General features: G+C 40.3%; 1 protein-coding gene across 9 annotated transcripts in view; it reads right to left on the bottom strand.

Annotated features, from left to right (window-relative positions):
* The window catches only part of LOC140547132 (multiple PDZ domain protein), a 75,757-nt gene that overhangs the window by 28,009 nt on the left and 29,497 nt on the right, over window positions 1–18,251 (bottom strand). For 6 of the 9 annotated variants that reach the window (XM_072670687.1, XM_072670689.1, XM_072670691.1 and 3 more), the window contains exons 14-25: window positions 17,259–17,405; window positions 16,825–16,995; window positions 16,264–16,437; window positions 14,514–14,723; window positions 12,929–13,042; window positions 11,725–11,886; window positions 7,795–8,139; window positions 5,637–5,748; window positions 4,544–4,742; window positions 3,492–3,533; window positions 566–661; window positions 320–412 (exon numbers count right to left, since the gene is read on the bottom strand). In XM_072670687.1, the coding sequence (XP_072526788.1) occupies window positions 320–412; window positions 566–661; window positions 3,492–3,533; window positions 4,544–4,742; window positions 5,637–5,748; window positions 7,795–8,139; window positions 11,725–11,886; window positions 12,929–13,042; window positions 14,514–14,723; window positions 16,264–16,437; window positions 16,825–16,995; window positions 17,259–17,405 (1,865 nt within the window). The remainder of the gene's footprint in view (window positions 1–319; window positions 413–565; window positions 662–3,491; window positions 3,534–4,543; window positions 4,743–5,636; window positions 5,749–7,794; window positions 8,140–11,724; window positions 11,887–12,928; window positions 13,043–14,513; window positions 14,724–16,263; window positions 16,438–16,824; window positions 16,996–17,258; window positions 17,406–18,251) is intronic. The other 3 variants (XM_072670690.1, XM_072670694.1, XM_072670696.1) reach the window with 3 other exon arrangements.

Below are 18,251 nucleotides of genomic sequence, written 5' to 3'. Positions count from 1 at the left end.
GTTTCTAATAAAGTGGCCAGTGAGTGAAAGCTAAGGTAGTACGTGTTTCCAATAAAGTGGCCAGTGAGTGGAAGTACAAGGTAGAAGGTGTTTCTAATAAAGTGGCCAGTGAGTGAAAACACAAAGTAGTAGGTGTTTCTAATAAAGTGGCCAGTGAGTGGAAGCACAACATAGGTGTTTCGAACAAAATGGCCAGTAAGTTAAACAAAAAGGTAAATGTTTCTATTAAAGCGGCCAGTGAGTGGAAGCAAAACGTAGGTGTTTCTAATAAAGTGGCCAGTGTAGACAGTGAGTGTTTGTATAATGCGTGTGTGCTCACTTTCTTGGTTGATTCCAGTTGCTAAATGCTGCTGTTTGGAATTCACTCTCCTCTCCTTCTCCATCCTCCCGTTCAGGAAGTTCTGAGACACACCTGTTCAACACAAACACACATACACACATTCATCTCATTCTCATGTATTTGCTTCAAATTCTACACAACTGGATTTACTCATTTATGTTCAATTTACATGTCTGTACTGTAGTCTAGGCTAAAGCGCTATACTGTGTGTGTGTATTCCTTTACCTCGGGGTAGCAGAAGTATCCACTGCAAAGAGATCATCCTTGGCTTGCTTACTAGCTCTGTATTCCTCTAAATACTCTGCTGGTACATAGGTGATACTGTATAATAAAAAACACACACACACACATACATGCCTCTAATGAGCTCAAGGTACTACATTTTACATTTCGTCCAACCATTAGATGCGTCATCATCATGAGCTTTAAAAGGCACTTTGCATAGTCCCAAATACCTCCGGAAATGCCATTATCGTTACTTAAAGGACAAAACGAACAGCTTATTACAGCATTTCATTCCCGGTCACTGACACAGGGTGTATTAGAGCAGACAGTGTATTTGGAGATGAAATTCTAAGCTTGTAAACTAATTAGTATTCAGGGACCTGGTTGTTTTTCTGGAGAGCAGGCTTAGATTTAATGAGTTCCAGTATAATGTTTTCTGCCTATCACAGCCCAAGGTGAAATTGCTAATAAAGTCTTGCAATACCTTGCAACACCACTCCGAAAATCAGATGCTTTCTCCTTCTTAACAAACGGCTTGTTCCAAACAACTCAGCATTCTTTTTCTCAGGCGCAATTTGGTGTCATGGCACATTTGAGCAAACGCTGCCAAATTTGAGAGTGTAATTGCGGGTTTGTTGGTGGAGAGAGCCACTTTGGTAAGAGGACTTGGTTCAGGAATCAAATCTAATCAAAGCAATCAACTGTTTCAGGATCTTTCCAGTGTAAGTGAAGATGACAGATCTAATGGAAGTGAATCGAACAGAGTTTCATTTGAATGGTTTTAGCACAGCATGCAAACACAGTGGCCAAGGCAAGCAGACTGAATCAGAGTTGTTCAAACAGTGAATCAAACAGCAGCGATTCGGATCCTCGTGCCTCGGCCTACACAATTCACTGATTAGGAAAGTCAGCAGGCATGTTACAGAGTGACAAAGAGAGGATTATGGCAGTATTACGACAGTAATGAAGGCTGTCAGCACTGCATGTTAGTGGTGCAACAAAAGTTAGTGAGATTTCACTGGTTAGAGTATGATCAGGGTCAAAGTGGTGACTGTTTGGCAAACAAGGATGGAGAAATTATCCAGATAGGAGCAGCAGTTCCACAATGTATAATCTAAAGACAGGACCATCATCACGTTAGATGAGCTGATGAGTATCTCCAGCTTTTCAATTATTGTTAAAGTGCCTTTTCTGACAAGAAGCAAGTAGCTTGACCAACATTTTTGTCCAGATTTAACAAGTGTAACATGTTATTATTTCTCTTTTTTTATTATGGGACACCAAAAGTTACAGGAAAAGATAATAATAAACCCTTTAAACTCAACAAAATTATACAAGATTTCTGTATGGATCTTTTGAGAACCTGCTCAAACTCATTTCCTCTAATATTTTTCCTAATTATCTCTAAGCTCTACCTGCTTTTTCCTCTAAAATCATTAGATCATTTAAATAAATTCAATTAAAACAGAGAATATATAATAAAAAACTGTAAAACACAACAAGAAAGTTGTCCAGTCAAGTTATATTTCAGTTCCTAACATCTATGATCACAAAATATTTTTTATTTATACTTATTTTAATATTTTAATGCTAATAAATAACGTTTTTTTTTGTTTGGGTTTTTCTTCTCCCCATCATGGTATGCACACCTGTTCATTACCTTAGCAATAGCAATGCTCCTGACACTAGCAGGACAAGGATTTAACACCTCTGATACATGGGAAGCCAGCCACTGCCTCAGCCGACACGCTCTTAGGTCGGTAGTAGGTATTTCTAATAAAGTGGCCAGTGAGTGAAAGCACAAGCTAGTAGGTGTTTCTAATAAAGTGGCCATTGAGTGGAAGCACAACATAGGTGTTTCAAACTAAATGGCCAAGTTAAACTAAAAGGTAAATGTTTCTATAAAAGTGGCCAGTAAGTGGAAGCAGAATTTAGGTGTTTCTAATAAAGTGGCCAGTGTAGACAGTGAGTATTTGTATAATGCGTGTGTGCTCACTTTCTTGGTTGATTCCAGTTGAATATATAGGATAAGGATTTAACACCTCTGATACATGCAAAGCCAGCCACTGCCTCAGCCGACACGCTCTTAGGAAAGCCGGGTCCCCAACTTTAGCTAATAGATGCCTGTGCCAACCAACATGGCTTAAGAATAATAGGGAGAGCACTATCTACCCATCCTTAGACAGCACAGCCAATTGTGCTCTCTTTGACTCCCTTCACTGATGGCAATGCAGCAGCCCTACATCCCACCCTGCAGTACCATTATCAATAAGCTACATATTATTTGATGCTTATCATTATATAGGCTTAGAACAGTAGTAGGGCTGCACATTATGTCATTTCAGCATCAGCATTGTTATTGCAATGTGTGCACTTAAGGCAAATGAAATCATACTCATCATGCCTGTTCTCATTTTCCATGACATTTCTATCAGAAATGCCCAATAATAATTTCACTCCAATCTTCAATACACTGAGTTTATTATTAATACCAAATGTTGGACCATCAAGAAATTTGGTGAACATTCCTGTATTTTTTAATCTTGTCATATAAATTACAGAACAAAATATCATATTTTTTCCCAATTTCATGCAGGCCTTATACACATACTCCATTAGTTTTGACAACTTTGACAAAAATTCCACTGGAATGTAACAGTAAATGGTCTCTATTTTTTAACTATTATAATAATACTTTACTAGCATATCATCATGCAATAACTTGGTGTCTACAAAATGGCACTTAGTACTCTACAGTAACTACAGGGACTTCTGTAGAAACATGGCCACTGATTTGCCTATCTGGATAATCCTCACATAAAAAAGTAAAAGTAAACACACAGAAAGAAATGAGTGAGACAGGCAGCGTGAGTCAAACCTCAGATGAAGCAAAATGGTGCACTGAGTTGGAGTTAGAGATACTCACATATAAAAGGGGCAGAGCTCCTCCTCTGGAGCAACTGAAGATCTAGAAATGTTGAGATTTGTTTACGCACTGCTACTGATACAGGCGCTTCAGTTAGCAGCACTCAAGCAACTAAACTCTGTCCCCCAGCTCAACCAATCCTCTCGCAAAGTCATACAGCGGTAAAAGGGCAAGTTTCTGCGTATAGGGTCTAGCGGTATCACCGGTGGGCATGGATAAGCTTGAAGGGTCTGATATGAAGCCAGACTGGGTTTAGTGTAGGAGGCTGATGTTCTGTTGTGACCCACCTCACGGAGATTGCTGCTAAAAGGAGATGCAGCTTACAGTCAAAAAATGAACACTTGAAGGGAATCGTTTGGGTTACATTAACTGCCAACACATCTTATGTTGATGTAGAAAAGCTTGTGTATGTTGACTCCGCTCAATCTGACTAAACAAAAATGTGTGGAAATTAGTCAAAACTTAATGACCGCAGATGCAGCGAACATCACTGAGTCTGGGATGTATGTTAGAAAAGAAAGGGTCAGGCATGAAGATCTGAGAGACTCTGACCTGAGGCCTACAGCGCGTTGAGGCATGAGGGCTATCCAATCTGGGCCGAACTGAAAGAAGGGCTACTGTGGCACAATTGTGGGGCATTGGTAATGGTTGTCTACAATGGAAAGCATCTATCCTGATCACATGAGCACCAGAACTAGACTTTGGAGTGGGAGAAAGATGATAACGTCTTGGTCCCAGGTACCACAAGCTACCTTCTTGTGATTAGTGAGAGTGAGCTATTTTGATGGTACACACAGCATATTAGGCAGGTGGTCATAATGTTTTGTCTCATTGGTGTATATACTGTATTATGTCTGTGTTGTGTTGAGTTTGATTATCCATAAAACAACATAAAATCAGGAAATACTGAATAACGCTGTGTGTTTCTGTGTGAGGTGCAAAACCAAAAAGCAAGAACTTCCAATAGGCACATCATCATCTATAGAACTTGTACAAATTTCAAACACAAAGTGTGTGTATCCTCTACGTGCATTCAGTTCTCTATTCCTTACCCCAAGTCAGGTCCAATGAGCGAGTGTCTGCGTAGCATGGCTCGGGCCTGTGCGTTGGTCAGGTTTCCAGCAGGTTCTCCATTGATGGCTAGGATGAGATCCCCAACCCCTAAGCGTCCGTCCCTGCTTATGGACCCTCCATGAATGATACTGCGGATCAGCATACCAACACCGTCCTTTACTGCACTGACTGTCATACCTGTAACAGAGAAAAGCATGGGTCGACAGATGTTAGACATGTTAGACAGACGTTGAATTTTAAAATGATAATTGAGTCACAATTCAGCGTTGTGCAGATGTTTAATTTTGGTTGGAAATTAATGTCACACATTTGTCAAAAACCAACACTGGGTTGAAATCTAGCCCTAACATTCAACAAAAGTTGAATTTTGGTTGTAAATTAAAATTGGGTTGATGTCAAAACTCAACGTTGTGCTGACATTTAATTCTAATTGAAAATTAAAATGACATATTTGTCAATAACCAACACTGGGTGGACATCAAACTAACATTCAACAGAAGTTGAATTTTAGTTGAAAATGAAAATTGAGTTCAAAATCCAACGTTGTGCAGATGTTTCATTTTGGTTGGAAATTAAAGTCATCATTTGTCAAAAAACAACTCTGGGTTGACATCAAGCTCCAATGTTACACAGATGCTGAATTTTGGTTACTTAACACCATGACCTAAAACTTACAACATAACAACGTCTAGCCGCATTAGAATTTCACATTGTGGACATTACGAAGTTTAAAAGACGTTTGGTTTTAGTAACCTATCCTCATAACTAAATATTGGTGTTTTATATTAATATGACGTTGGCATGTGACCTTTGGAAGATCTTAACATCTTTACACTGTAAAACCAAAAACATAATCAACGTCAGCTGCTGTCACTGTTGTACGTCAAACTGACGTTACCTCACCAAACGTCACAAGCTACGTTTAACCACGTTAACGGCTATCAACAACTGGGACTGAAACCACAGGCTATCATAGCAAAGGTAAAAATACATTGGATGTCATGCCTACTACAATTCACAAACTCATGGTGTCACTCCAACATCTGATATTTTGTCAGATAAATGACCAACCTAAACTGGAGTTGCCCTTGACAACAGTGATAGTCCTCTCGAAATTGCTCCCTGGAGTCATTTCTGGTTGATCAGGTTCTTCCGCTGGTTTGACCATGGGGAAATCCTCCTCCTGCAAGGAGACACAGTTTTGCACGGGAACACAACATCACACCAGCGGAAACACACCAGCGTTATCACTCAGGGCAAGGACACACGGTCTGGAGAGAGGTGAAAACTGCCTGTGAGGCTCTAGAGTACTGGTATCTATCCACAGCTTCTAATGGGATGAGCAGGGATAGAAGAGGACGGGAGGGTTGGAATAAATAGATGCCAGACTGGGATGCTGGGAGGACTGTGAAGATTGAGTCTGCTGTTTTGTCCCTGTAGCACTGTCACAAGGTGCTACGCTTGCATTTTTATTGAAGACTGTCAGGTCAAAAGTCAAAAAGTCACTGTCAAAGTAATAACCTTTAGGGAGTAAAAACCTTGGATCTCCAAAATGGCATCTTTACAGGAGAAGCAAAAAACCTTGCAAAAATATGTTATTCCATCCACTTTGGAGCATTTCTATTGGTCTATTCGTCATGCAATTTGACACAATGTGAAGTATAACAGGCAGATTCACCTTATGTCAGAAAGTGGAAAATGGCAAAAATGAAGATACAAGGTTTTTGTGTGACAGTGGTGATATACGCCACCTTGCAAAAGTACTCAACCTTTATGTAGTGGAAAATGGATTAGATTAAAAAGCTTAGGAAGGCCTAGGAAGAACATAATTGTTGTACAACTGGCCTGTAAATCAATAAAAAAGCTTGAAAAAATTCTTGATAAAAGACTTCATTCAAGCACCATTGTTCAGACTGTGACTCTGAAGCAAAGAAAAGCTGTAGAAATGAAAATCAAAAAAAGTATTTGGAAATAAGGGTGTCCTTACACTAGCATTTTTTACCGGACCTAGAAGCGTTTGCTCTGGAAGTTCGGTATGTTTTTGAGCCCAAGAGCGGACCAAAGAACCGATCTCTGGTCCTCCTGAAATCGGAGGCCTGGGGTTTGCTTCAAGCCAACTCTGGTATGGTCTGCTGGGTATGTGGAAGCCATCTCCTCCGGGTGTTGCATTTAGGGTCGCGTGATTGGTTCACTTTGTCACGTGAACCCACCACCTGATTGTCTAAAATCTATCTTCTGTGAGAATGGCTCTTTTTTTGCTGGTGCTCCTGTATAGTTAAACCTGCCATGACTCTAAAAAACACTGTGCTCACTGTTTGCAATCCCAAGTTCGTATGGAAGTCTTCTATGTGAAAGCAGTCCCTCCCCTAAACGAGCCCAGAATCGGCCCTGGGTGTGGACTCCCAAGTCCAAGGCAAGTGAAAGAAGATACACCAGCTACATACATCTGGCCTATATGGTTACTGATAAAAACACGTTAAAGCACTTCTGCTAATCCAGCTACAATAAGGGCTAAGACTTTGTGGTCATACGAAACAACAATATAGCCTTCTGGACAAATTTCAAAATGTGTGGCTGGGCATCTTGTTAAAACCGAAGGACAGGTGGATGGTGCAAAATACAGGGAGATACTGCAAGACAACCTGTTGCAGTCTACTAAAAACACAAGTTTGAGTTTGAGAGACGCTTCAGTGATCCCAAGGACAAGGCTAAAGTAACACGCTGGTGGATAAACAACAAAAAGGGAATGTTCTACAATGAAAGTCGAAGTCCAGATCTGAATCCCACTGGGAATCTGAGGCAATGTCTGAAACTTCTGGGCCACAAGCGTCAACCTGGAGCAGATCTGCCAGGAAAAATGAGCGAAACTGAAGCAAAAGGTGTCTACAGGTGCATTTGTCAGTCATATTTTTTTTGGATGGCGAGTAATGAGGTTTGACTGTTAGGAACAGTCACTGTTACTGTTAGGAACATTTGTGATCTAGACCATGTTTTGAAGACTTGAATACTTTTGCAAGGTGGCAAAATGAGAATGACCTGCTGCTGTCTTTGTTGCGTTTCCTCCGTTGACTTGGACATAATGGGACCAAAACAATATGGGGTTGTACACGGTAACTGTAACTCACTGTAGAGCTCTCTGTTTCTCCTCTCTCCTGAAAGCAACACCAAAGTGATTGACTATACATGCCCAGACGACAGGTGAAAATATGTTTAATTAATCGTTCGTTACCTCCACTCGAGAATCCCCGACGTAAATGCTTTTAGGAATTTGAAGCTCAGGCATGATTGGCCCCGCCTCCGTATATAACGACTTTACAAGCTCCTCCTCTTTAGAAGCAGCGGTGGGGCTAACTCTAGCTACTCCAGCGGTGGACAACAGTAGATCCATTGGCTCCATTTCATCTAAGCCGAGTTCCACTATCAGATCGGAGTGGGCGGAGCCAAGCCTTATAGCCCCTCCCTCGCATCTCAGAGAGGCTGCATTTTTCTCAGGAGAAAACGGCTCGGTATCATCTGCGATTCCGGACGATGACATGAAGGGATATTCCATGAACGAGTCCAAGCAGGTGTTCCTCTATATAAGACAAACATCAGCACATTTGCTTCATAATAAATCGTAGAGGTAGGCAATGTGATGCGCAATTACAATATCATGACATAAAAAAAGGAATCACGATGGTTTTTAAGGATTTTGCAAACAGCAGACGCTCAATATTAGTTATAAAGGCTATAAAAAGGCTATTAAAGCAACATTTTTCTTGGCGTCCAATCAGCTACTACCAGTAACTATTAGCAATGTTGGCTTGGGTGATATAATGGTATTACTGTATACTGTATATTTCACAGCCAAATAAGCTTTTTCCCCGAGTGAATTTCAAAAGAGCAACAAGGTGACCAAGCCCACTGCAGTTGCGAGTTTAGCGACATGCTAAATTCGACTGAAAGACAGAGCAAGGAAACCTGTGTGCCTGAAAACAGTTGAAAACACTCCTGAGACCATTATAAGGCTTTATCCTCTAGTAGTGTGATTCTAGCCTCAGTCATCTGGAACTGGTCTTTGCTGTGGTGCTAACTTTTCTAAGCTTAGCTAGTCGGCTATGAGTCTAAACACAGCTCTCTGAGACACATGTTATTACTCGTCAACTCTTGGGTCGGTAGCTTAGCAGTTAGTCAACAGCAGCTGTACTGGGCAGTCTGATACTCGGTGGAGCTGCAGCCAAGCTAGTTAAGCAAAGGCTACAGCAGTCGCTCGATCATGATCGTTTACTAAACGTTTAGAAGTGAGCTTTCAGTCAGCCAGCCTTGAGTTTGTTCTGTGGTGAGTAGTAGTGTTATCCTGCTTATTAAGCTAATGCTAACCAGCTCCTCAGGTTCAGGTTTAACATTTATTGAATGACTGATTTTGAACTGTGCAGTGTTCACTTGTTCAGCCTGTGTTCAAACTGAACGTAGTATTTGGTCATTTTTCCATTTATTAAATAAGGCAGGACGAGATTCTGCGGAAGCCTTGTAAACACAATTCCCCCACCGCATCCGGTAATACCATAAACTGCAGCACTCGAATAGCGTATATCGCTATGAAAAAATGGATGCCGCCCAACCTTAGGACTGTGTATTGGCAATAACCTGCCTATACGATACAAACCATGATATATTGCGATATACTGCGCTACTGTAAGCAAGACGATATATTGTGAGTTTCTTTAATCAAATTTAAGGAAATGTTTCATTGGTCAAAAAATAATAAAATACTATTTGAGAATCAATACAGAATTGAAGAACACAGAATATCCTGATACTTCAATATATAGGGATATTGTCTTACACCCCTAGCTACTGATAGACATGTTAGAGTTACAGATATACAGCAGGTGTGGTTCTTTACAGCCTATAATTGCTCTTTTTTATGAATCATGCCATTGTACAGTGTCCTAGCAGCACTCATGATACACTAAAACAAGCATATTATGGTGCAATTTATCACAATAACAACATTGTATTCCCCAGCCCTACTGCATCACAAACTTTATGACCGCTATTACGACCAGGTAATATTCCAATCCACACTCGGGCCACTGATCTACTGAGCTTTGTTCACAAAATCCATGTACAAGCCACAGTAATCATCACACGCACCGAACACCCTGCATTCCCGACAGTGGCTGGGCTGGGCTATAACACGGCTCCATCTCTCTAAATGATTCAGTGGAGGCTCGTGGCTGAATCCGAACTGCACTCGCACCCACAAGGACAAATAAAAACTCAAATAAAATCAGAGATGATGGGCCTTGCTGCAATACAGCCCCGAAATGACGGCATGGAGAGTCATTATACAGGAGGCGAAACAGGCGGCTGAAGTGTTTCCTCTGAATGGGTGAAGGGAACTGGCTACTTTATCTAATGACACACAGTGGGGCTTTAGAGATGTTTGGGTCGGAGAAGGCTAATTTATACAGGGGACCAGGGGGTGGGGATGGAGGGGTTGTACTGATGTGCAGACTGAACCGCACTACGGGAGACCAAGTGGGCGGCCCGGAATTACTGGGCTATGAGTCCACAGGGAGGATGGATGACCTACTAGTGGAAAAAATGCAAAAATGCAGACACTGGAAACCAAGTGAACAAATCAGGAGTCTGACTCATTTCTGTTGCGAAGGTTATTCAGTACTTCGGCAACATTACGAGCAGTGTGGTGGTTCATGAAAAGCTTTTTAGCATGCAAAAAATGTACACATTTACAGCTTATCGGTAGTCCAGAATTTTTTGTAAATAAGAAGTCCTTTTGTAAATAAGGTTTGCTTCTTCACCTCCACACTATGAGGCTAATTCCAGCTAACAGAAAGTGTTATAAGAACGGTCCGCATTGGTTCCAGCATGGTTTGACTCTAAAGTTAAGGAATAGAGTAGATAGAGTTCCAGGAACGTTATGAAAACATGGGACGTGATATTGGTTTGCATTGTAACGCTATTAGTACATTTCTCATGCAATGTTCCCAGTTGGAGGACACTGACCGACTCTCTGTTTCATCATAAAGAGCACAAACAGTCCTGTTTAAATGAATGTAGTGAAGCAAGTCTGTACAGAAATCATGACTGTGTTTCATCATGATACAATATTACTGACATATCACTAGGGCTGCCATTAATACCTGCTTTTCTGTCGAATAATCTGTCGATTATTTTGTCGATTAGTCAATTCATCTAAACAATTCATTTTCCTCCAATTCACAATTCTTTTAAGGTTTAAACAAGAACTTGAGCGTAATAGTCAGCAGTGCCATGAGGTTTTTATACCCCTTATCAAAGTGTAGGTGATCTACTGTACTGTATTTACGTTGTTCCCTTCATTCAAAAAATGTGCTTAAAATAATGTCTGAATAGAGTCATTAGATATGGTTTATATCCAATCAAACCCAAAGTGCATCAACACACACACAGGCACCATTAATCAGTGTAAAAGCCCAGATCCTAGCCTTAGCATTTTCTCTTAGTTACGTATTCACTGGAAAGTCTAAGGCAGCAAGCAAACGAATATATCGCATTAATACTCAAAGCATTTCACGGCTACAACAACAACAGATTCACAAAGCTTCCCTATCAATGGTTATACTAATGGTCAAACTTAATTTTGATGCTTTGGGTCTCTGGAAACTTTTAAGGACCTATTTCGCTCTGCTATGGCATTAGTTGTCTTTTAAAACTGTAGCTTTAAATAGAGCCAGCCGGACTGGAGCCAAAAGCGACTGACCTCTTGGAGCAGTTAGGTATTGGTAATGAGGAAAAATGTTTGTTATTTGAACTGAAGTGTCAGAGACCTAAAAAGATAAACAGTCGTGGTAATCACAGCAGCCCAACATATCGCCCACCTCTACTTATACACTACACCAACTGACACTGTGTAAACTGCATGCCTACCTCATCACACTCTTGTCTCGAACCGGCCGAGTCATTAAGTAATCTTAAACCACATTAAGCTTTTTCCATGGACTCCCATAGATTGTTAGCTACATTAGCCTCATAATGTCAGTTTAAAACAAAGAAACAGAAAAAGTCCATTTGGAAAACCAATCACAGCAAGGAAACCAAGTATCGCAGGAGGAGTGTATATCTTCGTATTGATCAACATTAAGATTTACTGAGTGTCATTGGCTGTAAATACCTGAGGCGTAGAGACCTGCATGGTCATCTGATAGGTCAGATCAGCACTGCAGGTGCTTCCGTGGAGAGCGATCATGGACGCCTGAAATGTGTCGTCCTCTTCGTTGTTATAGTGGCGATCAAACGCCTTCTCGTCCGACAAGTCCACATCACTGGAGTCGATCTGGAGACACGTGGTCAAGCTAATCAGATTTACATTTGTGGGATTTTTTTAGGACAGTTTGGTGATTAGTTCGCTGCACATACATCTGGATCTGTTAGCGGGTTTGGACAGGGAAAGCACCAAACTATGCTGGACGCAGGCCATCCACTACTGGAACTGAAGAGCCCTGATGCAGACTGTTCCAAGTGTTTATTTTTTTGTATTTTGTGTATATAATTTACGCTGAGTGCTCTATGGACTAATGCTCTGCTATCTACCACTTTGAATGTGTTATCAGCAGCGATAAGCCTTCTGTAGCTTTCTTCATGACTCTGAAACCAGCAGAAAAATCCTGTAGGAGGTGCAGATTCTAAACCGTGAACTCACACTGCATGTTTTCATCACTAAACAGGAAGGTATATTTTGATTTGATAAAAAGTCCACCATGCCAATGTTAAATGTAAATATTACATGACGTAACTATGTGTCATGTCTATTATATAAAAATGACAGCATCCTGAAGTCAGGATGTTGAATGACCATAACCCCCACCTCATCCCTACTCAAAAGTATTGGATGGAGAACCGACCTTCATTCCAGAGAACATAGTTCCACTGCTCCACAGCTCAATGCTGGAGGGTCTCATGTTTATCTTCTCTAGAGAGTCCTATTCTATTGGCAGTACTTCTGTTACTACAGGGACTAGACAAGCTGTGTGTGTCTTCTATCTGTAGCTGAATGCATTCATCAGAAAGGATGTCCACAAATATATAGTGGACCTGTGTCTAGGTAGGCATGAGAACCCTTCTCTTATGTTATAGTCAAAATAAAGATTCATCGACCTCAGTAACTGCATTTAAGCCGTTGAGTAAACCTGTCATTATGTTATCTAAGGCTTAAAGCACGGCTGCTTGCTGGTATGTCCTGGCCAGCAAGTCGGTTCCTTGCACTACTAACTTGCTACTAAGACCATAATTAAAAATTATTATTTATCATTTATTCAAAATGTGTTTTTTTTTGGTTTGTGTTCTTCGAGTAGCAGCGTGTCTCATTAAGCACTGACCAGCGCTGGCTCAGCACGGAACATCACTTCTTCTTCTTCCTCCTCATCCTCATCTCTCTCCTTCTGGACCAGAGCCGAGAAGATGGAGGAGGAAGAGGCGGCATCATCCTCGGTCTGCAAAGACAGCGTAGTGAAGCTCTTCTGAATGTTCGGGATGACAAATTACACAAACGGCGAAGACCAAGCGAATTCTGTTGCCTTAGATTTGCCGGTTTTGAGGTGACTGATTCGGTTAATAGTCACGATTTGATTGGAGTAAGTTAGTAGTGCAAGGTGTGTTAGCCAACTAGCAGAGTTCTCATCATGATCACTGAGAGTGTGGTTTTGATTTGGGTTGATCTGCTGAAGTGAACCTCATGCAGAGAACCTGAGCTGGGGAATAAGCAGAGGGAGTCAAACCAAACACTGCTATGGGTCATTTGATCTTCAAGGGGTCTAAAAATGTGTGAAGGTTGAAAATTAAAGAGCAAGAAGTCAAACGAGAGAGAGAGAGAGAGAGAGAGAGAGAGAGAGAGATGGACAAAAGAGAAATGTATCAAAAGAGAGAGTTAAAAAAGAGTGTAGAAAGAAACAGGAGAGGGAGAGAGGGGGAGGATAAAGAAAAAGTGAAGAAAAAAGAGAAAGCGAGAGAGAAAGAGATACAAAAAAAGGAAATGGAAACAAGGTGGAGGGAAAGAAGGAGGAAAAAAGGAAGAGAAGAGGGAGAGACAGAGAAAGAGACCAGAAAGAGAGAAAGAGGAAAAACAAAAACAGAAAGGGTATAATAAAGAGAGAGAGAGAGAGAGAGAGAGAGAGAGAGAGATGGAGAGAGAGAGAGAGAGAGAGAGAGAGAGAGAGAGAGAGAGAGAGAGAGAGAGAGAATGAGAGGGAGAAGAGAGAAAGGGGGGTGGCAGAGAGAAAATGAGAAGAAGAAAGAGAGAGAAAGCAAAAGAGAGATAGAGAGTGTTTAAAAAAAAAGAAATAAAGAGAGAGAGAAAGAGAGAGAGAGTAAGTAAAGACAAAGGAAAACAGGAACACGGAAAAGAAAAAAAGAGACAGATAGGAAGGGGGAAAAGAAAAAAGTTAAAGTTAGAAAAAGGAGAGATGGAGAAAAACGAAGAAGATAGAAATAGAGAAATAGAGAGAGAGAAAAAGAGAGACAGAGAGTGAGTGCAGATTGTAGAGAGAGAAACAGGGAGAGAGGATTATTGAAGGAGGGACAAATGAAAGCACAAGTGCACAAACGCTACAATACGCATGTGAGAGAAGCCTCCCAGCGATGCAGAGTGTCTGATAGGGCAGACTGTGGAATACAACAGACTGAAATCTCTCTCTGAGAAAACGCTGGATAAAAAAGTAAACAGGCTGAGAAGTGTTACATTTTCATCAGCTTTGAAAACTTCTTCAGACATGAGCGGAGCTTTGCCTACAGCATGAAATATTTAAACAACCTGTAGAGGAGTCAGGTTACAGAAACACAGGCTTCAATAACACACAGAGGTACGCAGAACCACACTATCACATAAACACACACACACACACACATGCATAGAAAAAACACCATTCATCATCACTAGCTCTCATTATACTTAATCAGTTTTCTTACAGGCAGCGGCTTGGCCACCCCGATGCGGACTGTGCCCAGGTTGGCCCCCTTCAGTGCCTGCACAGCCTCCTCCAGACTGGCGCTCTCCAGGTTGGTGTTGTTTACGTACATCAACCGGTCTCCTGGCAACAAACGCCCGTCCAGTTCAGCCACACCCTCAGGCACCAACGACCGGATCACAATTACTGTTTTGGCTGGGTCCATTGGGTCCTATGCACACACACACACCTGATGTCAGGCACGATTCAAATTACTTTATACACATAATACTTTATATACATAATAAATAAATGTAACTAGAAAAGCTATTTACACAGTAGTGAAATATGGACAATAACAGCCTAAAAAACAAAATTATTTACTGCATAGTATTATATTCAATTCTTCATTCTTCATTTATTCTTAGGACAAAGGGCTGTTTCATCCATCTTCCAGTCATTGTCTATCCAACTCCCAGTCATATTTTATTGATCCATAGTTCAGTGATTTAATCCATCTTTTATAAATCTTTCAGACATGGTTTATCCGTCTCTTAGCATTTGTATCCGTCTTTTAGTCATCTTTTATACATCAGTTATTCATCTTTTAGTATTTGCATCCATCTTTTATCCATCTTTAATGAATCTTACAGTCATCTTTTAACTTTTAATTTTTCATCCATCTTTCAGTGACTGTAGCCCTCTTTTCAGTCTTTTCTCCATCTTTCAGTCATCTTTTCTCCATATTCGACCATCTCTTATACATATTTAAGAAATCTTTCAGTCCTCTTTTAATCATCTTTAATTAATATTTTATCCATCTTTTATCCATCTTTCAGTAATTTTATATATTTTCTCCATTGTTAATCAATTGAATTTGAATCATTCTTTAAGCAACTGAATCTTGACCATATTTTATTTATCTTTCAGTAATCCTATCTATCTTTAATTGACATTTTATCCATCTTTCAATAATTGTATCCATTTTTCATTCATCTTTTATCCATCTTTAATTGATATTTTTTATCCATCTATTATCCATCTTTCAGTAATTTTATCAATCTTTTATCCATTGTTAATCAATCTTTTATCTATATTTCAGTAATATTATTTATCTTTCAGTAATTGTATCCGTATTTCAGTAACTGTATCCATCTTTCAGTAACTGTATCAATCTTTTTTATTAACATGTATGAGCACCAACAAAGAGAGCCTTACTGTAAAGTCTAAAACATATCATTTGTTACAAACACTGACGTCAACATTGCTGAAAATGCGAATGTAAACAACACTGCTTATATGTGAATGTAACAACTGTGTGTTATTGTAGGCCAAACTTTATTTGATAACTAATAAAAGCTTCTTTTGGTGGTTGAACTGTCATTGGTCTTAACAAATATCTGCAAAAGCTGGAAATTGATGGAGAAAACAAAGTAAAATTAGTAACCAATAATATCTGAGCTTTAACAGTATAGATGGATCTCGGTTCGCTATTTAGAAAGCAACAGGTCACTGTTGGCCTTTTTATTTGTTAGAACTGCAAACTAATGATTTTAAGGTGTTTCATACAGCCTTTACAAGGATAGTATAAAGACATTTTAAAGTTTAAAGTTCTGTTCTAATTATTTGTCTTTCTAGAGCACTACAAACACTACACTACTTTTAGGCTGGTGTGCAGGTTTCAGACATAACATGCTTTTTGTGCAGAATGGGTCATATCTGTGATTGAAATCTGGTGCAAAAGGTTAGTCCATTTGGTCCTGAGGACTTACTTGATAGTCCAGGATACTGAAGCCCAGCCCCCGCTCTCCTTTCTCCAACTCAATGTCCTGAATCTCTGACTCCCACATCGCCAATGGAACTCCGGTTGTCTCCTCCGTCACATGATCTCTCAATCTCCTCTCTGATTCACCAGACACAAGGAAGTCCTCAACATCTCCCAGTACCTTCAGGGACAGAACCCAAATCTCTGAGAAACTGAAGAAACATCTTCTCTAATGGAGAAATTAGCTAATTCATGTATCCTGAAGTCAAAAAGTGCGAGCCAAATTTCAGGCCTGTGTCTCTAAGGTAAAACTGAGCGTTTCGTCATTTGACAGTGTCTCGCCCTGCTTTTGTCAGTCTAAGCGTCTCTGCAGTGGGGTTAGGATTAAATCTGTCCACCTGCATAACATAATCTGACATAATCCAGAGCAGGGCAAATCTGACAGCTCTTAGACCAACATGCTTTCAGACATGAGAAAACGTAAGGTTTTTTGTAAAAAACTAAACAAGCAAAAAAACAAGTAAAAAAAGTTGTGTGTACTTTGTGCATAAGCTATTACTTATCTTACCTTTTCTGTGGAGTCTGATGCTTCCTCCTCTAGTCCTGATTGGCCAGTCTGGATGTCAGTTGGAGGCAAGGGGGCGGGTCTACAGCAGGTCATATACACACAAACTGGAAGCTCCTTTAGAATGCTGACAACCTCCTTATGGGTCTCACCTCTTAGAGATATACCATTCACCTACACACACGCACAAACAAACAAACACACATTGACAACAATGACCATGACAATTGAATCTAAACAATCAAAACAATATGTTCACTATATGTCCAAATGTTTGTGGACACTCCTTCTGATGAATGCATCATGAAACCACTGCCACTGTGCCTAATGGCAGGTGTAGGCTAGAGGGGTAAAAATATATCAAATGGAACATACTAACTAACGCTGTAGAAAAACAAACCAGTGTGTGTTTGTGCGTGTCTGGGTGTGTACTGCACCTCCAGTAGTTCATCTCCGCTGTAGAGTTTTCCAGAGCGTCCAACAGGTCCCTCAGGTAAGACTGATCGTATGTAGTGGTGACCAGCACTTGCCTCCAGACTGATTCCCAAACCACTACTTTCACTGAACTTCTCTACCTGTACAACCTGACACACACACACACACACTTCTTAACCAGACAACTAGAAGAATTTGCAACAAACAAATGCAAAAATATTGAGATTCATCATATCACTGCTGCTGCGGTCTTGTCTTTCACAGCACATCTGCTCAGTCTGGCCCTGCGAGTGCACCGTGTATAATTACTGCAGAAAATTACTATCTGCACAAGCATATCAATCACAGCGGCACAGGCGTGCACGCCCACACTGTGCAAATCAACAAATCCATCATTTCACTTAATGAACATCTTTGTCATTCATAAACAAAACTCAACATTACCATGCACTGTGTTGCCTTTTCTAGAGCAGTGTCACCAGCTTTCAATGGACAATTACAAAGTCAACCTCCTTCTACAAGCCCACGAGTGGCTGCCATTTCTGCTGAATGTGATCAAATTAAGCCCAAAACTAATTTTGTTACGGTCAGAAAGTCTCATTCGAAACCAGAAAACAAGAATGAATAGGAATGGCAGTCCCATGTCACTCAATTTTAAAAGACCAAAGCTATAAATCGAGCAATAACGTTTCCAGGGTCAAACTGCACTCTGAATGAACTTACACTCTTTGAGGAAAAACACAGCGCATCCAACAAGAACTAAACCTTTGTGCAATTTTATACAGCAAGCAGGTAGCTCACAGAATGTGCGGACTCTACACACTGATCTTTTTTAATACGTGCTATGTAAATTATTACATTATCACCTATGGAAAGAGGTTAAAATGGAAACAGGGCAATGCTAAGTTATACCTTTTTCTAATTACTATTACTTTTTTACACTTTAAAGCTTGAAGCCCCATTGCCAGATAGAATTATTAAAATGATTAAAAACA

The sequence above is a fragment of the Salminus brasiliensis genome, chromosome 24 (genome assembly GCF_030463535.1).
Source record: "Salminus brasiliensis chromosome 24, fSalBra1.hap2, whole genome shotgun sequence".
Lineage (NCBI taxonomy): Eukaryota > Metazoa > Chordata > Actinopteri > Characiformes > Bryconidae > Salminus > Salminus brasiliensis.
This window is presented reverse-complemented; position numbering and strand designations above follow the sequence as displayed.